General features: G+C 50.0%; 1 protein-coding gene, 1 long non-coding RNA gene and 1 other non-coding gene across 3 annotated transcripts; 2 read left to right on the top strand and 1 right to left on the bottom strand.

Annotated features, from left to right (window-relative positions):
• Nucleotides 1-1,589: 1,589 nt before the first annotated feature.
• Nucleotides 1,590-10,661, bottom strand: Glrx5 (glutaredoxin 5). The gene is made up of 2 exons (XM_032908335.1): nt 10,060-10,661; nt 1,590-2,177 (listed from the first exon to the last, which is right to left on the bottom strand). Exons 1-2 carry the CDS (start codon nt 10,484-10,486, stop codon nt 2,002-2,004), a joined length of 603 nt encoding a protein of 200 aa, XP_032764226.1. The 5' UTR covers nt 10,487-10,661; the 3' UTR covers nt 1,590-2,001.
• Nucleotides 10,662-10,808: 147 nt separating this feature from the next.
• On the top strand, nt 10,809-12,591 carry LOC116905388. The gene is made up of 2 exons (XR_004388519.1): nt 10,809-11,125; nt 12,264-12,591. It is a non-coding gene; the product is annotated as an uncharacterized LOC116905388 (long non-coding RNA).
• LOC116906411 lies at nt 11,750-12,024 on the top strand. Its single transcript, XR_004388673.1, has one exon.
• Nucleotides 12,592-22,004: the final 9,413 nt, after the last annotated feature.

Below are 22,004 nucleotides of genomic sequence, written 5' to 3'. Positions count from 1 at the left end.
ATGTCTGTGTAACTCTGCGGAGATCTGGATCTCCCCCCACCCCCAACTCCTCTTACTGCTATCAGATCAGCTGCTGTACACCTCAGGTGCTCTCTTTCACATTCTAGACAATTCTCAAGTTGAATGTTGAATCTATCCATTTTAACTTTTATAAAAACAAGTAAGTCTTTCATGTGACTGTGCATTTTCCTATCTGTGGCTCAGGAGCAAAGGCCAATGCTTTCTTACCTGGGGCGTCAGCAAAGCCTTTCCAAAAGACCCATTCCTCCCTTATCACCGATCTCCCCAGACATGGGACCTGGCTGTACTTCTTTTCCTGATACTGTGGTAAAAATATCCTGACAAGTATGTCTGGCCCACAGCCTGGTACTCATGCTCAGGTGGGGAAGTCATTTGCTAATGGTATTATTCCCAGAGATAGAGAAAGCTGCTATCCCAGGCAGGACGCTACACAGTCTTCCTTCTGGGGTTCCTTCCTCACCTGAACACAAGGTTTTTAGTGGCTTCCAAGGTCTACAAGGAATCTGTGCAGACCCAGCTGCCTGCTCAAAAGAAGTGAGTGCGCGATTAATGTAACACAAACCTTCAGACTCATCTGCCTTTTCTCCTTCCTACAGCCTTGAGGTAGGTCACTGGTGAGGGCTGTCATCCTCTGACTGGGTCCTTAGTGAAATGGGGGAAGGGGCAGCCTTAGGCTGCAGCTCTCCTTCCCTTCTTGGGGAACCCCAGACTCTGGGAGCCCAGCATACCCTGTGGGCAGGGAGGCCCATCCAACCTCAGGGAGTGGAGCTGAGGATGTCTGAACACAGAACGCTTCCCTGGACCAGCTTCTGAGAGGCCACTACTCATGGAGAAGGCAGCCTTTCTCCTGCCTGTGATGTCTAGGCAGCCTCTGGGACGTCTAGGCAATTCTGTCCGTGTCTGGAAGGGAAGGGTCCCACGGGTGAGGGTGGGGAATTGGGTCCTCCACACCAGTCTCTGGATCAATCAGCCCTGGAGATGTCCCACCAAGACACTGGACTGGGAGGCAGCACAGTTCCACTTATTTCCTCTGAGACCCCAGTTCATGAGAAAGAAAATGCGTCAGAGGCCAGCAGGTGCGTTCTCCCGTCTAGAGAGGTTGGGGGAGCCAGCATTACCATCTGGCTCAAGGACACTCACGGTACAGGGACTCCCTAGCAGCCTAAGGGAACTTCAGAGCGACCTAGCGGTGAATGAGAGTTACTGTTAATTAGTTACTCAAAATAAGAGGCGGAGGAAGGCCAGGGGCTGTACCTCAGTGGACAGTGTCTGCCTAGCGTGTACATTGCCCTGGATCCTGTTCTCAGTGCTATGGTGGCTGATACCCCAGCACCTGGAGGATGAAGGCAGAAGATCTGAAGGTCAAGTTCACCTTTGGGTACCCGATGAGCAGAGGCCGGCCTGGGCTGCACAGAAAGAAAGAGGGAAGAGAGGAGAGAGGAGAGAGGGGAGGCGTGAGAAGCAGAGGGTAGCAGAAAGGGGGAAGGATGAAAGAAAATACAAAGAAAGGAGGCTAGTTCTCGACGTCCCACAGATGTGTACTTGCTGGGTTTAATTACTCACACACGTCTGTATTGGCAATTTATTTTTAAAAAAACAACACTCCAGCCACCACATTTTCTTCTCTGTCCATCATTTCCCTTTTAGAGGAAGTTACAAAAGCATCAGGGGGCTTTGCCATTGTTATAACCCAAACCACGTACAAGATCAGGACTGACTCCCGAAGCTGGCAGAGAGTAAAGTCAATGTAAGAACGATTGGGTTACAGCAATACAGGATCACGACGTTGATTTACAGTGCAGTGGTGGTGAGTTCACCAGAGGGGATTCTGAGCCAAAGACTAAAGTAAAAGCACCCTGCCCGCTTGCAGGCCAGGAGACCCAGCGCAAGCGCCACAGCAGCAGGACACCACCACGCAGTGAGGCTTTTCTGGCCCTGACGGGGAGGGCGCTCTGCCCGCCCGGCGAGGACCTGGGGCCCTCACTTGGAGTCTTGGTCCTTCTCATCTATCAGGGCAGAGCGGATTCCCAGCTTTTTCAGTTCTTCCACTAGGTCCCCATTCTGGTGCATCTGCAGAAGGATGTCACAGCCCCCCACAAACTCGCCATTGAGGTACACTTGCGGGATGGTTGGCCAGTTGGAGTAGTCTTTAATACCTGTGGAGAGATGGAAGATGTGTCACTGACATGATCAGAAGCAAGGGAACCTTCCACCACAAAGGCCACACCCAGCACTCCTGGAAGAAATCCAGGTGTCCCCCGCCCCCCACTCCTGGACAGCGATGCATTTCAGAGGCAAATGGACAGCGGTTACTTAGCCGGCCCCTCAGCTTCTCCTTCGGCCTTTAGCCCCCAAGGATTTTTGAGACTCCAGTAAGGCTCTTGGTAAAACAGATGTCAGCCAGGGGACTAACACCAGGAAATGGGACTGTCTATAACCAAGGCACGCGAGACAGGCAAAGCTATAATTATCCACACGGGTCATGTTTTCAGGGAAGAAAGGTCACAGCTTGACTTCTAAATGTGCTGTGAAATCCACCCTGGACTCACTGGCTGCCCGGGTGACCCCCTCTGCCTTCTTCCTGCAGCTCTGAGTACTGAGGGCCATCACTGACTGGCACTCAAGACGCGGAATGCATGCTGCCTTTGAGGGTTACTGAGGAGAGACACAAAGGACTACGGCCTATGGCACAAGACTCCTAAGCCAGGTCTCAGCTCCCCAGATGGGCTCTACAGAACCTACTAAAGGACATAAGCATGTAGCCTGGTGATTAGTATTGGATGCCTATATATGTGTGCGTGCGTGTGTGCTTGCATGTGTGTCTTTGCGTGTGAGTGCATGCATGTGTATCTGTGTGAGGAGCTGGGAATACAGCCCAGCAGTAAAAAACATTTGGCCAGTGTGAGTATAATTAAGTTCAGTTTAGCAACAAACAAATTAACAAAGGCATAAGTACTATAGACAGGTATTTATCCCCTTTCCTGGTTTCCTGTCCTACCCCATCCACCCTCCCCCTGCTTCTGTGAGGGTATGCCCTTACCCACTCACCCACCCCTTCTCCTCCCACTGGTGCCCAACAAGGCCATCCTCTACTACACATGCAGCTGGAGCCACGGGTCTGTCCATGTGTACTCTATGGATGGTCATTTAGTCTCTGTGAGTTCTGGTTGGTTGGTATTGTTGTTCTATGGGGTTGCAAATCCCTTCAGCTCCTTCAATCCTTTCTCTAACTCCTTCACTAGGGACCTCGTTCTCAGGTCAATGGTTGTAGGCAATTTTTTATTAATTTTTTAAATTAATTTTTATTTAGATGAGTATACTGTAGCTGTCTTCAGACACACCAGAAGAGGACATCGGATCTCATGACAGATGGTTGTGAGCCACCATGTGGTTGCTGGGAATTGAACTCAGAACCTCTGCAAGGGCAGTCAGAGCTCTTAACCACTGAGCCATCTCTCCAGCTCCCTAGACAGGTGTTTATAAATGCAAAATTGAACATACAAATAAGTACCCCAAGTGAGTAGGTGCTTCCAAAACCACAACAGTACTCAAATCAAAACCCAGCCACAAGGTGAGCTTTTTACCTAGACAAACTAAAACACAAGACTTGCCCTTACTGCCGTACCATTCCATATTTGTTTCCCAAATATAATTTACAAATTTGAGTTACATCACAATGGTCACAAGAGACAACACACTTTCTCTTAAACGTTACTGTCTTTCTCTATGAAGCACTGAGTTGCTGTAAATGACAGGACTGGAAGGAGACCGGGTTACAGCTTTTATCTTGCTTCTCCAGACAGTGTCACAGGCTGGGCGTGGTGGCCCACACTTGTAAAGCCATCACCCAGCTAAGGCAGGCCTGCACCTCACAGAGAGGCCCTCTCAAGAAGGGGAGAGGCAACAGTAGAGGGCAAACCCTACAGGTCTTTTCAACACCCAGTATCTGGCACTCTGTACTACCTGGAACCCAAGGCTACACCACACTGAGGTGGGTGCACGGAACTGGGAGCAACCACTCGGTCGGCGGGCAATGCAGAATTACTTGTTTGCACCTCAAATATAAGCAGCCTGTGGGTCAGCCGGAAACCTTGTACATTTACGCTGGAGGCCATGTAAGCACAGGCTCCCTGAGTCTCCTGAGCTGCAGCTGTGCACTGGTCTCTGTTTCCCAACCCTGCTTTGCTGCACAGGAAGCTCACTGATTACCTAGTGAGGGCCCACTGCCTGGAAACATATCAAAATGAAAATACACTTGCTGCCTGAGGCCTGCCCAAACCACTCTGAGCTCTGAACAGTGCCATTGTTTTAGTTAAACCTCTGCGAGGAAACAATGAAGTATTTTCCATCCAAGGGAGACAGGGTTTGCTTAGGCTTACGGTGCCCTCAGACACAGTCCATCAAGGCAGGAAGTCATGGTGGACGAAGCAGTTAAGGCTGGACACAGGGTAGCACCTTACTTCATCCAAGCCCTGGGCTGGTCCCAGTGTGAGGCTCTGCTGCCTAAGACAGTGACTGGGTCCCGCACCAGAATGCCCATCACCCAGCTGCGAACGAGTGGCTCTCAGAACAGACGCTGTCACAGTTCCACTGTCCTGCCTCATGGCTGACATTTCAAGAACTCTGTCTCAAGGACACAAGGCAGTCTCCTGGCAGTACCCGGTCCACAGTGACCTGGGATCACTTTTGTTTCTGTTTTAGCCCAGTTCGGTCTGGACTCCATCTGTAGTGCAAGCTAGTCTCAAACGTGCGGCTACTCCAGTGTTGGCCCTGCAGGTGTGAGCCGCAGCCCTGACTGAAGAGGTCAATAGTTTAGGTCATGCTGACTCTTCCCAGGGAGCACAGTCCTCTATTGCTAGAACTCTATACCTTACACACTAAAATGAACCATGGCGGTTATTTAAATATGGCTTATGCACGTCCCACTTAGTGTGCAAAACTGCACTACTTGGTGACAGTAGGTAGGAACTCTCGAAAAGTAGAGAACCAGTCTTGACAATAATCAAATTCAAGACCAAGTGTTGAACGGAAGTCACCCTAACTAGAGCTAGAGAGCTGGGGGGACTCGGCTCACACATCACTGCTGCAGCAAAACAAAAGCAAACAACAAAACAAAATGAAACAAGCGAACAATACTTCCAGTCTGGGGAGGTGGCTGTGCTCCCAAAGAGGGTGCCCAGCAAGCACGAAGACTGCGTTTGAGCCCCCAGAACCCATGAAAAAGAGCTGAGCACAGCAGGAAGCGCCTGTAACCGCCCAGCTCTGGAGGCAGAGCTAGGAGAGTCGCTGGGCTTTGCTGACCAGCCAGTCTGGGTTCCATCAGAGACCCTGACTCAGAAAACTGGGTAGAGTGACCGAGGAAGACACTTGGCATAGACCTCTGGGGTTCACACTCACTGGCACGTGTGCCCATGTCTGTGCCCCTCCCAAACATTAGTTTATCAAGCCAGAAAAAAAAAAGATGAAAGAAAACATGTATTAAAATTGCCCTGCCCGTCCACTTCCGAAAGGTGTGTTCTACAGTGAAACACTTAAGCACACCACACTGCCCTGGTTTTCCTGGTCCTGGATGAAGTCTGCAGTAGAACTTCAGGTGTGGACTAATTCCCAGAGTCACATGCCAGGCTCTGTGATCCTGGCCTAGGTGTGTCACATCCTAGGGTTACATTTCCTTCACTTCTCCACCTTGGAAGGAGGGGAGAATCTTAGCATGAAAGTCCACAGAGCCTCAGAGAGGACGGTGAAGGTTGGAAACAGAGCAGACAAGGCTTGGGCACACAGAGAAGCAGAGTGGGCTCACTGGCATCTAGATGCAGCCTCAGAGAGGTGACAAAATCCCCCAGTCTCAGTTTCCTTGGCTCCAAAGTTCATGCTGCCTCATGGCTTTACTGAGATCAAATGGTATGTAACTACCGAAATGACTGACTTCCCATCGAAGTGCCAGGCTCAACTGAGTACGGATTATAGATGGATGTGCACCCACCCCATCAAAGGCCTTCTGCCCTGTTTGTTCTGAGCAGCACAGGAAACAGCGAGTGTGGGGAAACAACACAGGGATAGTAGAAGCAGGGTATTCCATGAGGAAAGGAGAAAGTAGCATTTGCAGGGCTCTGGGCTACAGCACTTCATACCCCTTAAGTGCTTTCCATATATAATCCTATTTAACCAATACAGACGCGTGATATAATTATCCATTTCACAGATCAAGTTAGGGTTCAGAGAGGGCAAATAAGTCACCCAAAGTCACAGAGTCGGCGTGTGGTGGGTCTAGGTCAGCATCTAGGTTTATAAAGTCTAAAGCCAGCCTCCAAGCCCATGACTCTCAGCACAGCTTGTCCCACCGACAGCTACCTGCTCACTGCACGCTGTACAGCACACAGGACTGACTCATACCTCTGACGTCATCCACAGGCAGTATTACAGTTGGTACCCCTGGCCACTTACTTTTGACCAAATGGGTCTCTGTATTTAGCCACATCCACTACCCCAGGATCACTGAACCATTTACCAATCCAGTCTCCTCCTAACTCACCAGGACCTCACCTTGTCCATTTGCCCCCCACAAGCCATGTTGTCACAGACACCTTACACATGTATCTTGATCCTCTAGACCTGGTGGGGAGGACAAGCTGGCTTTGGGCTAAACCTCCTCCTGCCTTTGTGAATAAGGTTTTATTGAGTTCGGCTTGCTGACTGAATATACAGCTTCCAAGTCTACTTCCAGTCTCCAACAACAGAGCAGAAGCAATGGCAACCCGAGAGTCCACAGCCCACCTGGCCCTTCACCGAGGAAGCTGTCACCTCAGACTATCTTCCTGGGAGAAGGGAAACAGCTCTGTTCATCTTCAACACTGACTGTTACAATTCCAGAGTGCTCGTGCCAGACGCCCACAGCACATGGCTAGACCCAAAGGGTGCACACACACAACTGGGAATCCAACTTCCAACATTCGCCAGAGTAGGGAGTGCCTCTTTCCTTGAATGTTCAGACGCTGCTTCATAAACAATTACAGGCTGTGCGGAGGAAAAGGGCTGGGAGAGGGAGGCTAAAGAAAACAGAGTTCACAGGTGGGGCACAGCAGGATTGAAAGAAGGACTTAAATACACAGGAGAGCCACTGAGGAAACTCTGGGAGACAGAAGTCAACAGCCAGCAGGGAGGGCTCCAAGTGCTCCAGACTCATCAACGTGTGTCCAAAGTGACAGCTAGGCCAGCTATCCTGACCGTGTTACATAAGGTACACACACGTGGCAATGTCACATAGGCCTATGCCTCAGAAACTTTACAAGTTATAAGGACAAGAAAACATGGGGTAATGGTTATGCATTCAAAAACACTCCGCCCCCTACCCTGCTCTTGTTGTAATGAACACATAGAGAAAGATGGGAACGGGACTATCAGAGCTGTCACAGAGAAGTCTATGCTGTGACTGTGAGCAACACCAGCCTGGCCTTAGCAAGGTAACAGTCGCAGAAAGCCTGCCCTGCTCAAGTGGCATTCCCTGCAGCACAGGCCGCTGTGCAAGCCAGGCCCCTGCCCTCCAAAGGTTAAATGCTCTGTGCAGGCAGGCAGGACCTCACAATGCCAGCAGCCGCAAGATTGCCCAACGAACCACGAGGCAGCACTGTGTCCTGTGTGTACCCCAGGTGATAAAAGTGAGGACCAGAAGGCTTCTCTGCACCGCCCGTCCTGGACCCTGGGTGAGAAGCAGGGCCCTCTGAAAACTCTGTCAGAAGGGAGAAGGAAGGACCATTGCCACAGCGGGACAGGTGAGTGGCCTCTCCTTGTCTGCCAAAGCGAGCATGAGCTGCCCACTTGCCCTCTGGCATACTTGACTGTAGACAAAACCTCCTGAAAGGCTCAACCTGGCTAGGGCCCCCCGGAGCGGGCGGTGATGGGGGGCACACTCTCATCAGTCCGAATGTCAGCCCTTCCACTAACCTTCATTTTTCTAAGCTACAGGAGGCTCATGTTTAATTATTTGGAGAACACACTAACAAAACTAACAAGTCAGTGAAATGAAGGCTTGAAGCTGGGCACAATGGCTCTCCGGCACCAGCACTTGAGCAATAGGAGGAACAATGCAAGTTCTGGGCCAGCCTAATCTCCACAGTGAGTTCTAGGCCAGCTTGGCTAGCCTGTCTAAAAAAGAAAGATAATAAATAAAATTGAGTAACAACAACAACAAATATCAACAACAACAACAAAAAAAAGAGCTAAATTCTTGTGTCATCTGAGCACCTAATGGTGAGAGGCCAGGCACGGGAGGTGGACGACAGAGCAGGTCCTGATACTTGTTCTCATATTGGTTGTCCCCGCTGTATCTTCCCTCCAGTTACACTAAACAGGGGAACATAAATTCTAAGCCAAAGCTCCTCAGACCTCATATTAAGCAAGATATCCACAGTGTAGCGTCTGCTAAGAGCCACACTGGCGGGGCAACCGCAGGTAGGTAGGTCCCAGTTCCAAGGCTGCAGAGTAGCTGCTTATCTACCCCCTGCAAGGAGCCACCTCTGACCCAAAGCCACAACGTGCCCTGGGCCAGATAACCCCAGAGCCTCACAAGCAGCCAAATGTTAGCTGAGGAGGAAAACACGGGGTTCTGAGCACAAAGCACGTCTGGCCATCATCCCTGGTAGCATTCGTTCAGTCGCTCTTTCTCTGCTTCACCCCAGAGCCACGCCCATCAAAACCATCCCAGGGAACTAATGTGGGGTCAGCCACGAAACACCACGGAGAAGAGTACTTTGAAAGCCGTCAGGTTTAATAATAAAGTTGCTGCCACTTAGTGGGTGCCTCTCGTGCCAGAGAGGATGGCATTATATACAGTATGGAAGGGAAAGGAGGAATTCCCACAATGCAGTGCAGTCTGGCTTTGAACTGGTGATCCCCCTGCCTCTGCCTGCAGAGAACTGGGGCTACAGAAGTGAGTTTCTATGCCCAGCTATAGTTTTTATCTTCTCTCGTTTCCTCATGGTCTCTGCCAGGTTCAGGGTCATAATTCTTCATTTTACTTATGGCTGTGCTGCAGACGATTCCAAAGCAAACCTGATCTCCACAGCCCCAGCCTCAAGAAGAATGACCATACCACGATGAATAGCTGTAATTAGTAATTTCAAACGCTGCATACTCCATTCTCATAGAAAAGGCTCCTTTCAGCAGTGACCAAACCAGAGCACCAGGTCAGTAAGAAGACTGGGGGGATTTCTAGAATGCCGGGTTCCCCAGATACCACTGAAGGAGGAGCAGGGGGAGGGGAGAGGGGAGAGGGCAGCTTTTTCATTACTCGGCCCACCCTGACCAATTCTTGCCAAGGACCAGGACCAAATCCCTGGCCTTTCTCTTCCCCTGCTCAGAGTAAGCAAAAGACTGAGAGAAAGATGCCCAGTATTTTGTACTAGACTTCAGGACTCAGTCTCTTTGCCTCGGGGTTAGTGAAAAGCAACGGGTTTGGCTGTTCTGCTCTCTGCCCTTTGGCCCCCAACCTTGCTGCAGTTAGGGGGTCAGAAGTCTTAGTGGCTTTCTCTTCCCGCTGTGTCTCTACCATGCTCACACAGGGTTCTTTGGTGCTACAGTCCCTAAAAACCAAAGTCCGTGTCTTTCCCAACGTTGAGTCCAGCTAGACTATGGTGAAACCTCTGCGTCAAGAAGACAGTCCCTGACCCTCGGTGCCTTAAACATTAGAGGTCAGCCTCTGACCTCGTTAGGCACACACAGGCAAGCCTGAGACCTCCTCCCTACATAGGCGGCATCAGTCCCTCACCTAGCAAGTAGGCTGCTGGCTTCCAAGCCCTCCAAGTGTCCCCAAGGTACTCGCTGTGAGTCCCCCTCTCAGACAGCCAGTCCCCAGTCTACCTGTTCTGACGGATCACGCTTCTGACTACCCCACACCTATGCAGCCAGGAACATCTCTCCCCGAGAGGGGCCCGAGGCGAACCCTCCCTCCGCCCAGGTGGCTTCGCAACTAGGGAGGGCCCTTACTCCTCGAGATCTGCTCAAGTTCACCGCGCCCTCGTCGCCAGGTCCCACGGGCCTGACCTTGCCTCAGCTCCGGGTCCTCCAGCACGTTGTAGGCCGCATAGTCGCGGACTCCGTGCAGCCGCAGGATCTGTACCACGGCGTTGCTGAAGCCGCACTGGGGCTGCTCGGGCGTCCCCTTGAGGAACACCACCACCTTGTCCTTCTTCACCAGCGCGTCCAGCTGCTCCGCCTGGCCGCCCGAGCTTGCTGCCCGCACGCCGGCTCGGGGCAGGACTCCGCCACCCGCGCCGCGCCCCCAGCGGAGCAGAGCCGCGGCCGCCCGGCTCAGGGACGCGCTCATGCCCGCACGCTGATCACCGCTTCTGCGGCCACCCGAGGGCTTACAGAGCCCGTGGTGTCCGGCCGGCCCACCGGAGGTTCTCATTGGATAGGCTCTGGGATGAGTCTCGTGATTGGACAATACTGGCTCAATTCCACCAATCATATCGCTTACACTGTTACGGTGGGCCTTCCCTGGGAACCGCGTCCTACAGGCTTGCTAGTGAGCCTGGACGACCGCTTTGCGTGTTGATTGGACAAACTGGACGTCCGTCAGGAAAGGACAGCAAGAGGTGTGACTACAGGAAGACGGCTTTCCTCCTGCGGGCGTTCGAGGCCTGCAGGGATAAGCTAGGATGACAGGGCAGGCGCAAGGCGGGGCTTCTGCCGCCCGCGGCACGCCGGGAAGGAATCAGGTCAGACGCAGTTTCCGGTTCCGTTTGCGGCGACTGATTTCTACGGTAACGCGGGCCGGTAGTCCTGCGAAGGCGTGCGCCAGAGAAGTGGTGGGCCTCCACGCCTCACCAGGTGAGGTGAGCCGCCAACTTGGCGTATCCTGACCTGCCCGAGGCTCCAGCCTCGAACCCGCCATGCACGTGGACAGCCAAGCCGTGTGCTGCTGCCTCACGTGGAGTCTTCCTCTAGAATGATCTTTTAACATAAAAATATCATTATTGTGTATGTATGATCTATGTGCATGCACCTGCCACAGCGTGTGAATAGAAGTCAGAAGACAACTTTGTGTGGTCAGATCCCTACTTCCGCCTATTCTAAAGGATCCAGTGATGGAACTCTGGGGTGCAGGGTAAGTCCCTTGACACGCTGAGCCATCTCCTTGGCCTCTAGAATGATGTTCTTAATCTACAAACGTGTAAAGTACTCTAGCTGTGGGACGGCTGGCTTTGGGGTCTCGGTGACCCTTCTGCCCACATAACCCCCTTTTGCCGGGGTCAGGATGGTTTATTGAAAGAACTAAGAAATTGGAGGCTGCTGAACCCTGTGGCCGTTGTCTGCAAAGTTCCTTGCCTATTAAGAGGCTGAGATAAGAGGATCTATTGAACTCAAGATTTCTAAATAAACCTGGGCCATACAGCAAGATTTTTTAAAGAGGAAAAACAGAAAGTATGAGGATATAGGTCAGTAGTAGGTCGCTTTCCTAGTGTAAGCGATGTCTGAGTTCCACCCCCAGCACATGCATACAGACAGTAATAAAAGAGAGTGTTCTGTCAGTGATGATCGCCCCTGGGTAGAACGCTTGCACATCTGGGGTCGGTGCAGAAGAATAAGCAGCCTAGTTGTTTGCTTTGCCCTCTCCATTTTATATGTTGCTTGGCATGTACTTCCAACAGAGCCCCAGACATGGTCGGTGCTCACACTGGTAGCATGGGGATCCAGATCCTGGCCAGCAGGACTCAGTGGCCCTCTATCTAATCTGTAGTCTTGGACCTGCGCTGGGTTGGTGGTACCCTCGAGCACACCAGACTTGCAGAAAAAGCATACTCCGGAGGAAGCTGAGGCATGCCTGCTCGAGAGCCAGCGGTTCCATGTGCAATTTTCCTCTGATAAATCCTGGGTACTGTTGCCACGGTGATAATGACTGTGCCGTGTCATTGTCGATCCACCAACAGTCAGAGAAGCTTTGCAGTCAAGATATTGTTTAGCAGACGGAGCGGTTTCTGTTGGACACTAAGTGCTGCTACAAGACCTCGAGTTACTAACGGTGTTGCTGGAAGCGACCCGTTTGCACCTGGGGACTGAATGTAAAAATCAGAGAGTGTACACACGTGACCCGTGGAGCCCGCTAAGTCAAGGCTCCTCTGGAAACCCGAGCCACGGGGAAACTGAAGACAGATGGGAACGGCCTAGCGGATTCCTTGTCATTGTGTTGAGTCCTCTTCCTTTTCTGATGGCAAGCCCCAAACTCAAACCTTGTTCTTTCACAGATTCCAGGCACCGTACAAAGATGTTTGCAAGAAAAGCAGAGGTAAAAACAGCTGCTCCAAAAGTCAGACACCTGTGTGGGTTAAGTCACCCCAGCATCCAGGAGCTTTTATTCATTCTTACATCGCTGTAAGTAGATATAAATAAATAAATAAATAAATAAATAAATAAATAAATAAATAAGGGAAGCCGTGTGTCTGGTTGGCTTTGGTGCTCCCTGGGTGAAGGGGAAGAATTTGCAGACTGTTCTGGTGACCTGGACGCAGAGCAGTGGTGATAAACAGCATGCTGCTAACTATTAGTGGTAACAATATTCCTGGCCAAAAAAAATACAGCTTAAGGGAGTAGGAATCTCACGGCTCGAGGATATAGACTTTGTCTCACAGCTTGAGGGTATAGACTTCATGGCAGGACGGACACTCCGGCTGGTGCCTGTTGCTGCTGGTCCCACGGCATCCATAGTTGATGCAGAAGAGGAAAGCTGCTGTCCAGCTGGCTCCAAGTCCCCACTCTACAGGTCAGCGGGTCCTCTCCCTACTTAAACCCTTCTGGAAACATCCTCATAGGCACATCCTGAAGAGTTCTTATGATTGTAAATCCTGTGGAGGTGTCAATAGCTGACTTTATGTATAGTTAGTTGGCCTAGGAAAGATTTTTCTCTTTAAGTCATCAGATATCTAATACAGCTGTCCTGTGACATTAAAGTGAGCAGGTGGGGGGTTGGGGATTTAGCTCAGTGGTAGAGCGCTTGCCTAGGAAGCGCAAGGCCCTGGGTTCGGTCCCCAGCTCCGAAAAAAAGAACCAAAAAAAAAAAGTGAGCAGGTGAGAAGATCGCTGAGCCCCGTTTTTCAGAAATGCAGCTCTGGCACTGCTGGGCATAGTGACACATGCCTTTGATCCCAATACTTAGGAGGTATAAGCACGTGGATCTGAGTTCAAGGCCAGCTCAGTCTACATAGTGAGTCCCAGTCCAACCAAGGATACACAATTTTAATAAAGCTATCTTAAAGTATGTGTGTGGTGTATAACACTGCTTTGGAACCGTTGCTTTAGAAATCTTAAAACGAATGTGAAAAAAGTACGCTTCTAAAGCAGTCGTCAGAACTGTGCTCTGAACAACTTGTGTATCGCCGTGGCGTGTATCCTCAGCGGGGAAGCAGGATGGGAGTTTGCTTTCAAGGATCCTAGGATTTGGGCAAAACAACATAGTTGGACCCCAAAATTCACCTTGGGAATATGTGACTCAGGCATCTCACAGTGTCTCTCCTTCCCTTGCGTTCAGACGAGGCTTTTCTATATCTGGTAAAAAGTGTTCTTTTCTGTTCACCTCCCAAAGCACCATGAAGCCAGCGAGAACAGTGATGGAGTCTTCGTCTTCTGTTTCTCAGCCCCAGACCTACCAGGGTGGGGACTGTGGAGCTGAGTGGGCTCCAGCCCCTGCCCCCTTTCTTTCTCTGACACCCAGTGCCACCACCATATGTCCTTTACAGTAACCAGCTTTAAGAAGAGGGGAGGCAGGGCTAGAGGGAAGGCTCAGTGGTTAAGAGCACTGGCTGCTCTTGTAGAGGTCCTGGGTCCAATCCTTGTACCCACCTTGTATCTCACAACTTTCTGTAACTCTGGTTCCGGAGAATCCAACACCCTCTTCTAGCCTCTGGGCACTGTATACGTGTGGTGCACAGACATGCATGCAGGCAAAACACTGGTACACAGTAAGCAAAAGGGGGTCGGGTGTGCTTATACACCAGGTGACATGAGTGTGTCTGGCCCTACTGTCCAGAGCTTTGAAGGTGCTGCCCTAAGAGAAAAGTGGCTCTCTGGGTTACAGTGATGGAGCCACCAAACATTCCTACAGTGAAGATGGCTCTTGGGACCCAGAAACCTACAAACCGAGCTGAAACCTGACCACCCCTGTGAGACACTTAACAGAGCATCGACTCAGCCGCACATTAATCTGATGCCCAGACAACACCTAAATGGAATGTGGAAACCCAGGCAGAGCCAGCCTTCCCAAGAGGTAGCAATGCCTTTTGAGTGTTGACTCCCTTTACCTCCAACACAGCTAGTTTATATTTTATTTTTAGCTTGGCTATGGTTTAATTTTTGTTTCTTGAGATAGCCTTGCCATTAGAGCCTAGTCAGGCCTAGAATCGGATCCTCCTGCCTCAGCTTCCTGAACACTGGAATTACAGGTATGTACTGCCGTGCCCAGAGCTTCTGTCAGTACCTAACTGATCTTAGATAACCTATTCCCTACATAGAGGATTCTGGCTGGCACAGGTTCTTGCTTTGCCTGAACCAGGAGTGACTGTGTATGTGGAGAAAGATGGCATGCTACAACTGGATTAGGTCAGCGGAGGATAGACCACGAAGAGGGTATACATAGGCTAGACCATGGAGAAGATATACATTGTGAAGAGCTGGAGTATCATCCTGGGATCTGGAGTGGGAGGGTGTGGTCCTGGGTTCTAGTCCTAAGCATACCGAGCATTGAGTTTTCATCCTTGAGTTTTCCCACGCATCTATTTTCTCTCCTTGTGTTTTTGAGAATGGCTACTGTAGGCTGTGTGTATTTCAAGCTTTGTTCGAGTGGTGCGGTAAAGCGCTCTGCTGTGTCCCTCCTGAGCCCCAGTGTGATTTTTTTTTTTTTTTTTTTTTGTCCTGTGTACGGATTGTGAATTTTGTTCTCCAAACAGCTTTTGTGTACACAGATCGGTCTGAATCTTACAGGAAGCCAGGGTGCAAGGTGTAGCAGTGTGTACCTGTTCTCTCAGCAGCACTGGAGGGACCGCAGCCAGAGGATCTCAAGTGGAAACTGCAGACAGTCAGACTTTGTTTCTTCACGTTCCATTTTTATATTTCTGCTGAGTCATACCAGAGCATCTCAGGGATCTCTGCTTGCAAACACATGCATACAGTATTTATGTACACATATCGTATAGTATAGACATGTGCATATCTACATAGGATAGTGATATTTGATTTATAACAGAGCTAATATGATGAAATCTTCGGTTTTAGTTTCTTAGAGGGATCTGTAGCCCAGCCAGGCTCCCCTTGAATTTGCAGCGACCTCGCTGTTTCTGCCTCCAAGTGCCAGGATGTGTACCGTCTTACCTCTAATGCAAAACAATCCAAACCATGGCTTTCCCACCTCTAGAAGCAGCGCCTGCTCCCTCCATCCTCGTGCCTTTTTTTCATACCAAAGATGGGGCCCTTTGACCAGATGCCTCTATTTTATGTGTTTATCTTTCCAGACTGGGTTTCATGCTGACCTTGAGCTCTTAACTGTCTTCCTGTTCAAGCGTCCAAAATGCTGGAGTTACAGGCGTGAAGCACCACACCCGGCCTATATATGTCTTAAAGTTGGACAACTGTCGGGCTTTGTTTTATTGAGACACTTACCGTACACGGAGTGTAAACAGAGAGGACTCCTGTAAAGTCGAATGAAGAACTAAATGGGGTGTTTGCAGCTGTCGCTGAGCCACTGCTGCTCTCTGACGCCAGCGCTTTCGGAGCTCCGGCTGAAGGAGAAGTGGTTAAGGAAGGGGTTAGGGGGATGTTGGCCCGGAAACCGGGAAAGAGAATAACAATCGAAATGTAAATAAAAAATAACCAAGTTAATAAAGATAAAAAAAAAAAAAAAAAAAAAAAAAAAGGAAGGAGGTGCCCATACCATGGCTCGGGCAGGCTAATCCACCGTGGTAACGCACCCGGGAAACAACTGTGTACAAAAGCCGCTCGCAAGGGTGCGCCCTCTACTGGAGGGTGAAGAAACCTCATCGTTACCGGCCTGGTACTATGGCACTCTGTGAACTCAGATGCTATCAGAAGTCCGCTGAACTTCTGATTCCCAAGCTCCCCTTTCAACATCTGGTAAGAGAAATTGCTTAGGACCTCAAAACAGATCTGCGCTTCCAGAGAGCAGCTATTGGTGCTTTGCAGGAGGCAAGTGAGGCCTGTCTGGTTGGCCTTTGTGAAGATACCAACCTGTGTGCTATCCATGCCAAACGTGTGACAATCACAACCAAAGATACCCAGCTAGTACGCTGCATACGTGGAGAACGGAGAACGTGCTTAAGAGCCCACTGTGAGAGGAACCATTTCATTCTCAAAATAAAAACATGTTCTCTTCCTCTTCCTGTTATCAGTCGGTCTGAATGTTACATTTTTCCCCCCCATGGGGTCAAAGGTACCTAAGTTTATGATTGCGAGTGTAAACATAGGGGACAGAATTAGGTATTGGCAGTTTCTCCACGATCATTTGTGTGACCTTTAATATAAATGCAAGATGTAAAATAAAGCATTAATGCAAACAAAATGTTTCAGTGAACACATTTCAACAGTCCAGCTTTATAACAGTTGGAAATAAACCTGTTAGATTTTACCACCCAGTAGATTCCATCCACTCACTGTACCTTCTGAGTTGTCCTGCGTGCAGGTACATGATTTTAATGTCGTCTGTCCTCCGTGCTGTTCCTGTGAGTTTGCTACTAAAATGCATTAAACTGTATTTTAAAAAGAATTAAGGGGTTGGGGATTTAGCTCAGTGGTAGAGCGCTTGCCTAGCAAGCGCAAGGCCCTGGGTTCGGTCCCCAGCTCTGAAAAAAAAGAAAAATAAAAAGAATTAAATGGCACATGAACTCTATGAGCAGGATGGCTCAGTGGGTAAAAGGCCTGCTACCAAGCGTGGTGACCTGAGTTCATCACCAGGTCCCACACGGGGGGGGGAGGGGATTCTTCTCCCCTGCCACCCGTTTAGTATACAGTGCTGATTTGCTGTTCAGGGTTGGGCTTGGTTTGTAACAGCGGAGAGTTTCTGCCACTCACTACCTCCCAAAGACTTGTGAGGAGGTGTCTAGACCAACATAGAAAGCAAGGAACCAGTCAGTGTCACAAGGCCAAAGGCCCCTCAGATAGTCAGCCACAGGGAGACTCCTGCAGAGTGACAGCCTCCGACTCCTGCTGAGTCAGAAGTTCGCTCAGCACTTCCCAAACCTTTGAGGCCGGATGATTTCATACTTGCAAAACAAAGCCACTATCCTGAGAGGCTGCTGCACACAGGACTCCCCTCAACAAGAAAGAAGAAGCCACCCCAGGGTTTCCACCAGGGCAGTCTGGGTTAGGAATGAGGAGAGATAACTTTTCATTCTCCTTTTCAGAAGAAGATTGGGAAATGAGTCTTTAAAACCTATTCTTTTTCTGCCTGTTTACCCAGAAGAATAACACTCGTTAACTCTAAATGTTGTATTTCTGACAGCGTAGCCCAGTAAGATACAAAATTCTAGAGGATTTTAATTTAAACAAACAAAAAGTATTCTGCTTTCCAAAAGTGCAGAGAGGGGGTTGAGGATTTAGCTCAGTGGTAGAGCGCTTGCCTAGCAAGTGCAAGGCCCTGGGTTCCGTCCTCAGCTCCGGAAAAAACAAAAACAAAAAACCAAAAAAAACCAAAAGTGCAGAGAGGGCCATTGGCTAAGGACTCACTGGCAAGTTGGGCACTTTTATTGTCTTAGGGCCAAGTTAGCATTTGTGGACGCCTTCTTCCCGAGGTGGACTGAGCCCAGCCTTCCTGTGACTTTTTTTTGTGAAGCCCTGGTTGTATGAGTTAGTTCCTCCCGGCCCCCCATCCATCCACACATCTGTCTTCCCGTTCCACAGCTGCAGCCCTGAGATAATTCACACACGTGCTAGACCACCTAGGGAAGCGGGTAAGATCCTGTCAGCATCCCCTGACCCCACCCCCATACACACAAACACACCCTAGCCTTGGAACTGGCCCTTAACTCATAGTGATCCTTCTGCCTCAGCCTCCTGAGTACTACCATTAAAGGTGTACAGTACTACTCCCAGCTTTAATAAAAATTCTCCTGAGGAAATTGTTGGTTGTGGGGAGAAAATTAAGAGTCTTCTTTTGGGGGAGACGGGGGGGAGTGGGGGGACAGGATGGGACACGGAGTATTTTAGTGAGTCTCCTGTCTTATCCTGTAAGGCCAGCAGGGGGCGCTAGCTTGCCATCCTTACAGAAGCTGGAGCAGCGCTTATAATGTAGTCTGGGAATGGGTAAATGGCCCAAATTTGTGCTGTCCCCCAGTGCCAGAGCCTATCCTATGGAGTGGTTAACTCACATGCTTTCGAGTCACAAAGTGGCATATATAACGGGGTCGTTGGGAGATTTAAATGTTGGCGGATATTCTGAGATTTTAAGAGGATCCCAGCTACAGACGGTAGAATGTTTGCTTAGGGGCAAGAATTTCTGAGTTCCCAACACTGGAGGAAGTATAGTGTGATGGCAAATGCTTGTAATTCCAGCACTCAAGAGGTGCAGGCTGAAAGATCAGAATGCAAGGTCATTATTGGTTATATATGGAGTTCCAGCCGGTCTGAAGTAGGTGAGACCCCACCGTCCTCACCCTCAGTCCCCTCAACCAAAACAAAGCCTTAGGTGTGAAACGAGGAGGATCTTGGGGTACTGCTCTGCCTGAGCTGACTGGAGATCCTGTTTCGAAAAGAAATTACGAATGAGCAAACAAATTTCAAGGGGATGGATGCTTTCTTCCCTCACGACGCTGGAGGAACAGTTTTGTGGATGGCCCTCCTGTCAGTCTATGGTCAGAACCTTGGGATACTGGTCGTCAGGTGTGAGGGACTGGGTGCCACCCACATGGAGTCCTTTTCCTAACCGAACCACAGCAGGTTTGAGGCAACAGTAAACTGGATGGAGACCCCACCCACTAAGAGGGGTAGGAGCTCTGTCAGCCTGTGCAGTCCGATGCTAGTCCCGCACAGCGGCAGGCACCAAAGAGCCCTTGATGGTTCCTTGGCCCCACTTCTCAGAAATGTGGCTTCTACTCCTATGTATTTCCTACGCCTGTGGGTTCCCAGGCAGGATTCACTGTGTAACCTGGTGCCTTCACACTGTCCCTGGCCTGTAGGGTCTGCTCAGTACATAATTCTAAAATAAAGGACACGAAAAACAGCCAACAATTCAGGACAGTACCTCTTCAGGTCCTGAAATAAGAAGCTCAAAAGACCTGAGAGGATGCCTGAGACCACAAATAACTTTGAATCCTGCATATACTCTATTTTTACATCCAAGGGCTACCTGTGATAAAGTCAACTTATAAAAGAATTGAAGGAAGAACAATATCAACAATAGTAACGGGACTCTGATAGCAACACTGTAGTGATAGTTCTATAACTGTGGTCCCTGGGATGCACTTCTGCCTTCTCCCACAAAGGAAGAACTCTACGGCTTCTCTTTGGCATATCCAAGTTACCAGCATCCCCTTGTGTTACTCCATGGACACAAGTAAAATAGGATGTCATGAACACAAGGGTTGCCATACACAGGGGGAGACCTGAAGACCAGCACAGCCTCTAAAGGGCTCACAGGCAGGTAGTGCATACCGCGTGGACACGCTGAGCAGAGCATGGTTCACTTTCCCAGCACGACGGGGTGGGATGGCGATGGCAAGCTGCTGAGGAGGAGTTCAACTTGAACTCTTGGTTGCTCATGGGTAACTGAAACTGTGGCAAACAAAACTCCTCGGCAAAGGTTCCGGTGCTGATCGATCACAGATGCCATAAAAAGAGACAAAACACCTGTGCGCTTGTGGCTCTGGGGTGAGGCGCTTGCTTTGCATGCACAAGGCCCTGAGTTCAATTTCTAGATCTACAGCTCCTGCTGCCATGCCAGATAGTCCTGAACACCTCACAGTTGTACAATGACACATATGAGGATGTCACTAAGAACTGGCAGGAGCTGGGTTGGGGGCACCTGACAGAAGCACTTCAGAGCCAGAGAAAGCTCAGGGGTGGCACTGAGGCTACCATTCCATGGAAGAGGGAGGAAAATTCTGCCACAAGATGGTGACACACACCTTTAATCCCAGCACTTGGGAGGCAGAAGCAGGCAGATCCTTGAGTTCCAGTCCTGACTGGTCTCCAGGGTGAATTCCAGGACAGCCAAGGCTACACAGAGAAACTCTTTCAAAATATCAAAGGAAGGGGAAGGAAAAATCCAGAAAGAGGAAACAACCAGGGGAGGGACACAGTCCTTGGAATAATCTGGGGAAAGCAGGCACTTTTCGTGAGATGCCAAACACGTGGACTGGCCCAGAGTCTGATAGGGAGGCAGTCCTTGGGAGAGAAGATCCTAGAAAACCTCCAGCTCAGTCAGGAGAGCCCTTGTTTGGGACTCTGAGCGCCAACTGGAGGCAGTTGAGCCCACAGCAGCCATCAAGGCGACTGTAAGTGAGGTAGAGCCATTCTAGTCTGGGGTGGGAGGGTAGGGGGTGGAGCCTTGGGAGGAGAGCAGCTGCCCTGAAGAAAGAAAGGGCACCGTTTGTGATTGGTTGGAGATTCTGGTCAGCCTTGCTGGCTCCTTGCTAACTTGGGGAAAATGGGAGGAGGATGGGCTGTCACAGACAGAGCCTGGATTACTTTTGGACATTATGATTCTCAAGCTACCTGAGGGACATCTGAATCATCAGGCTACATCTGAAAGAGGAGAGTGTTTCCACAGTCGCCTCTACAGTAAAATTACTTTCACCAATAACAGAGGTAGGCGCGGGCCTCCAGAGAAAAGCCAGATGAGAGTAAGACCCTGGGTCTATGTACTTGTGGAAGGACAGCCATGAAGATTGGGAAGGAGAGAAAGACTGAGATGGAAAATGTCCAAGCCACTGCAAGGCCAGGTGAGGGCCCGGGCTTCCTGCTTTGGGCTGTGAGGGAAGTGTGGCTGGAAACTGATTCCTGACCACAGGTGACCACATGCCCTTTTAGCTCGGGAAAGAATTGGAGGGAATTTGCCACATGTGAGTGGCCCCTGTGTGTGAGCCTGTGTTCTAGAGCATCTAAAGAGCCTGTGAAATAAGCAGAGGGCCCAGCCATTTTCCCTACGTGTGTCAATGGCAAGCAAGAGTTTGCAGGACTGAAGAAGCTGCCTTACCTGCAGAGGCTGGTAGCTGCCCCCTTTGCCTGGTGTTTGCAAGACCTTAGGTGCCAAAGGCCACTGGGATGGGCATACCTTCTGTTCGCCTCTCCATTGACTTGCTTTCTGCCTGCTGACCATGACTGTTCACCAGGAAGTGTATACTGAGTGGCACTTACGTCTTGGGCAGTTATAGTTTTGCTTAGAGCAACCACTTGGGAAGCTTTCTGTCTGGGACAGGTGTCAGTCAGCAGCAGCAAGACTGTAAGATTTCCTGAAGCTAGGCTATTCCAGTGGAACTTGGGCTTCACTATTCAGGAAGGTTCCCATCCAATCAAGAACTGGAGGCTGGAGAGGGGGGTCAGTGGATAAATTGCTAGCCGCACAGACATGAGGACCTGAGCTCTCACCTCAGCGTGCACATAAATATTTGGCACAGTAGCGTGAGCGCCAGGGAGTCAGGGACAGAGGTTCACCAGAGCTTGCTGGCCAGCAGACTAGCCAATCAGTGCGCTCCACATTCAATGAGAGACTCTGCTTCAAAAAAAATAAAATGGAGGGTGGTTGAGGCCGACACTCAAATGTTGACCTTTGTCCTCCACGCGCATGTGCAGGTGCACACATGTGAATATACTACATGTGCACACAGAGATAAGCTGTCATAAAAATAGGTTTCCCTTTTTAAACTGTTTTAGTTCTTCGACAAGTTTATACACATAATGCACTTTGGTCAATGTTGAGTGAACACTTCTTGGGGAGATGAGAACCCCATAAGGCACCAGTGATGGGCCATAGCACGATTCCACTTAGG

This window comes from Rattus rattus, chromosome 7, assembly GCF_011064425.1.
Source record: "Rattus rattus isolate New Zealand chromosome 7, Rrattus_CSIRO_v1, whole genome shotgun sequence".
NCBI classification, from domain to species: Eukaryota; Metazoa; Chordata; class Mammalia; order Rodentia; family Muridae; genus Rattus; species Rattus rattus.
Note: the sequence above shows the minus strand (reverse complement) of the source record. Positions and strands in the feature narration are given on the sequence as shown.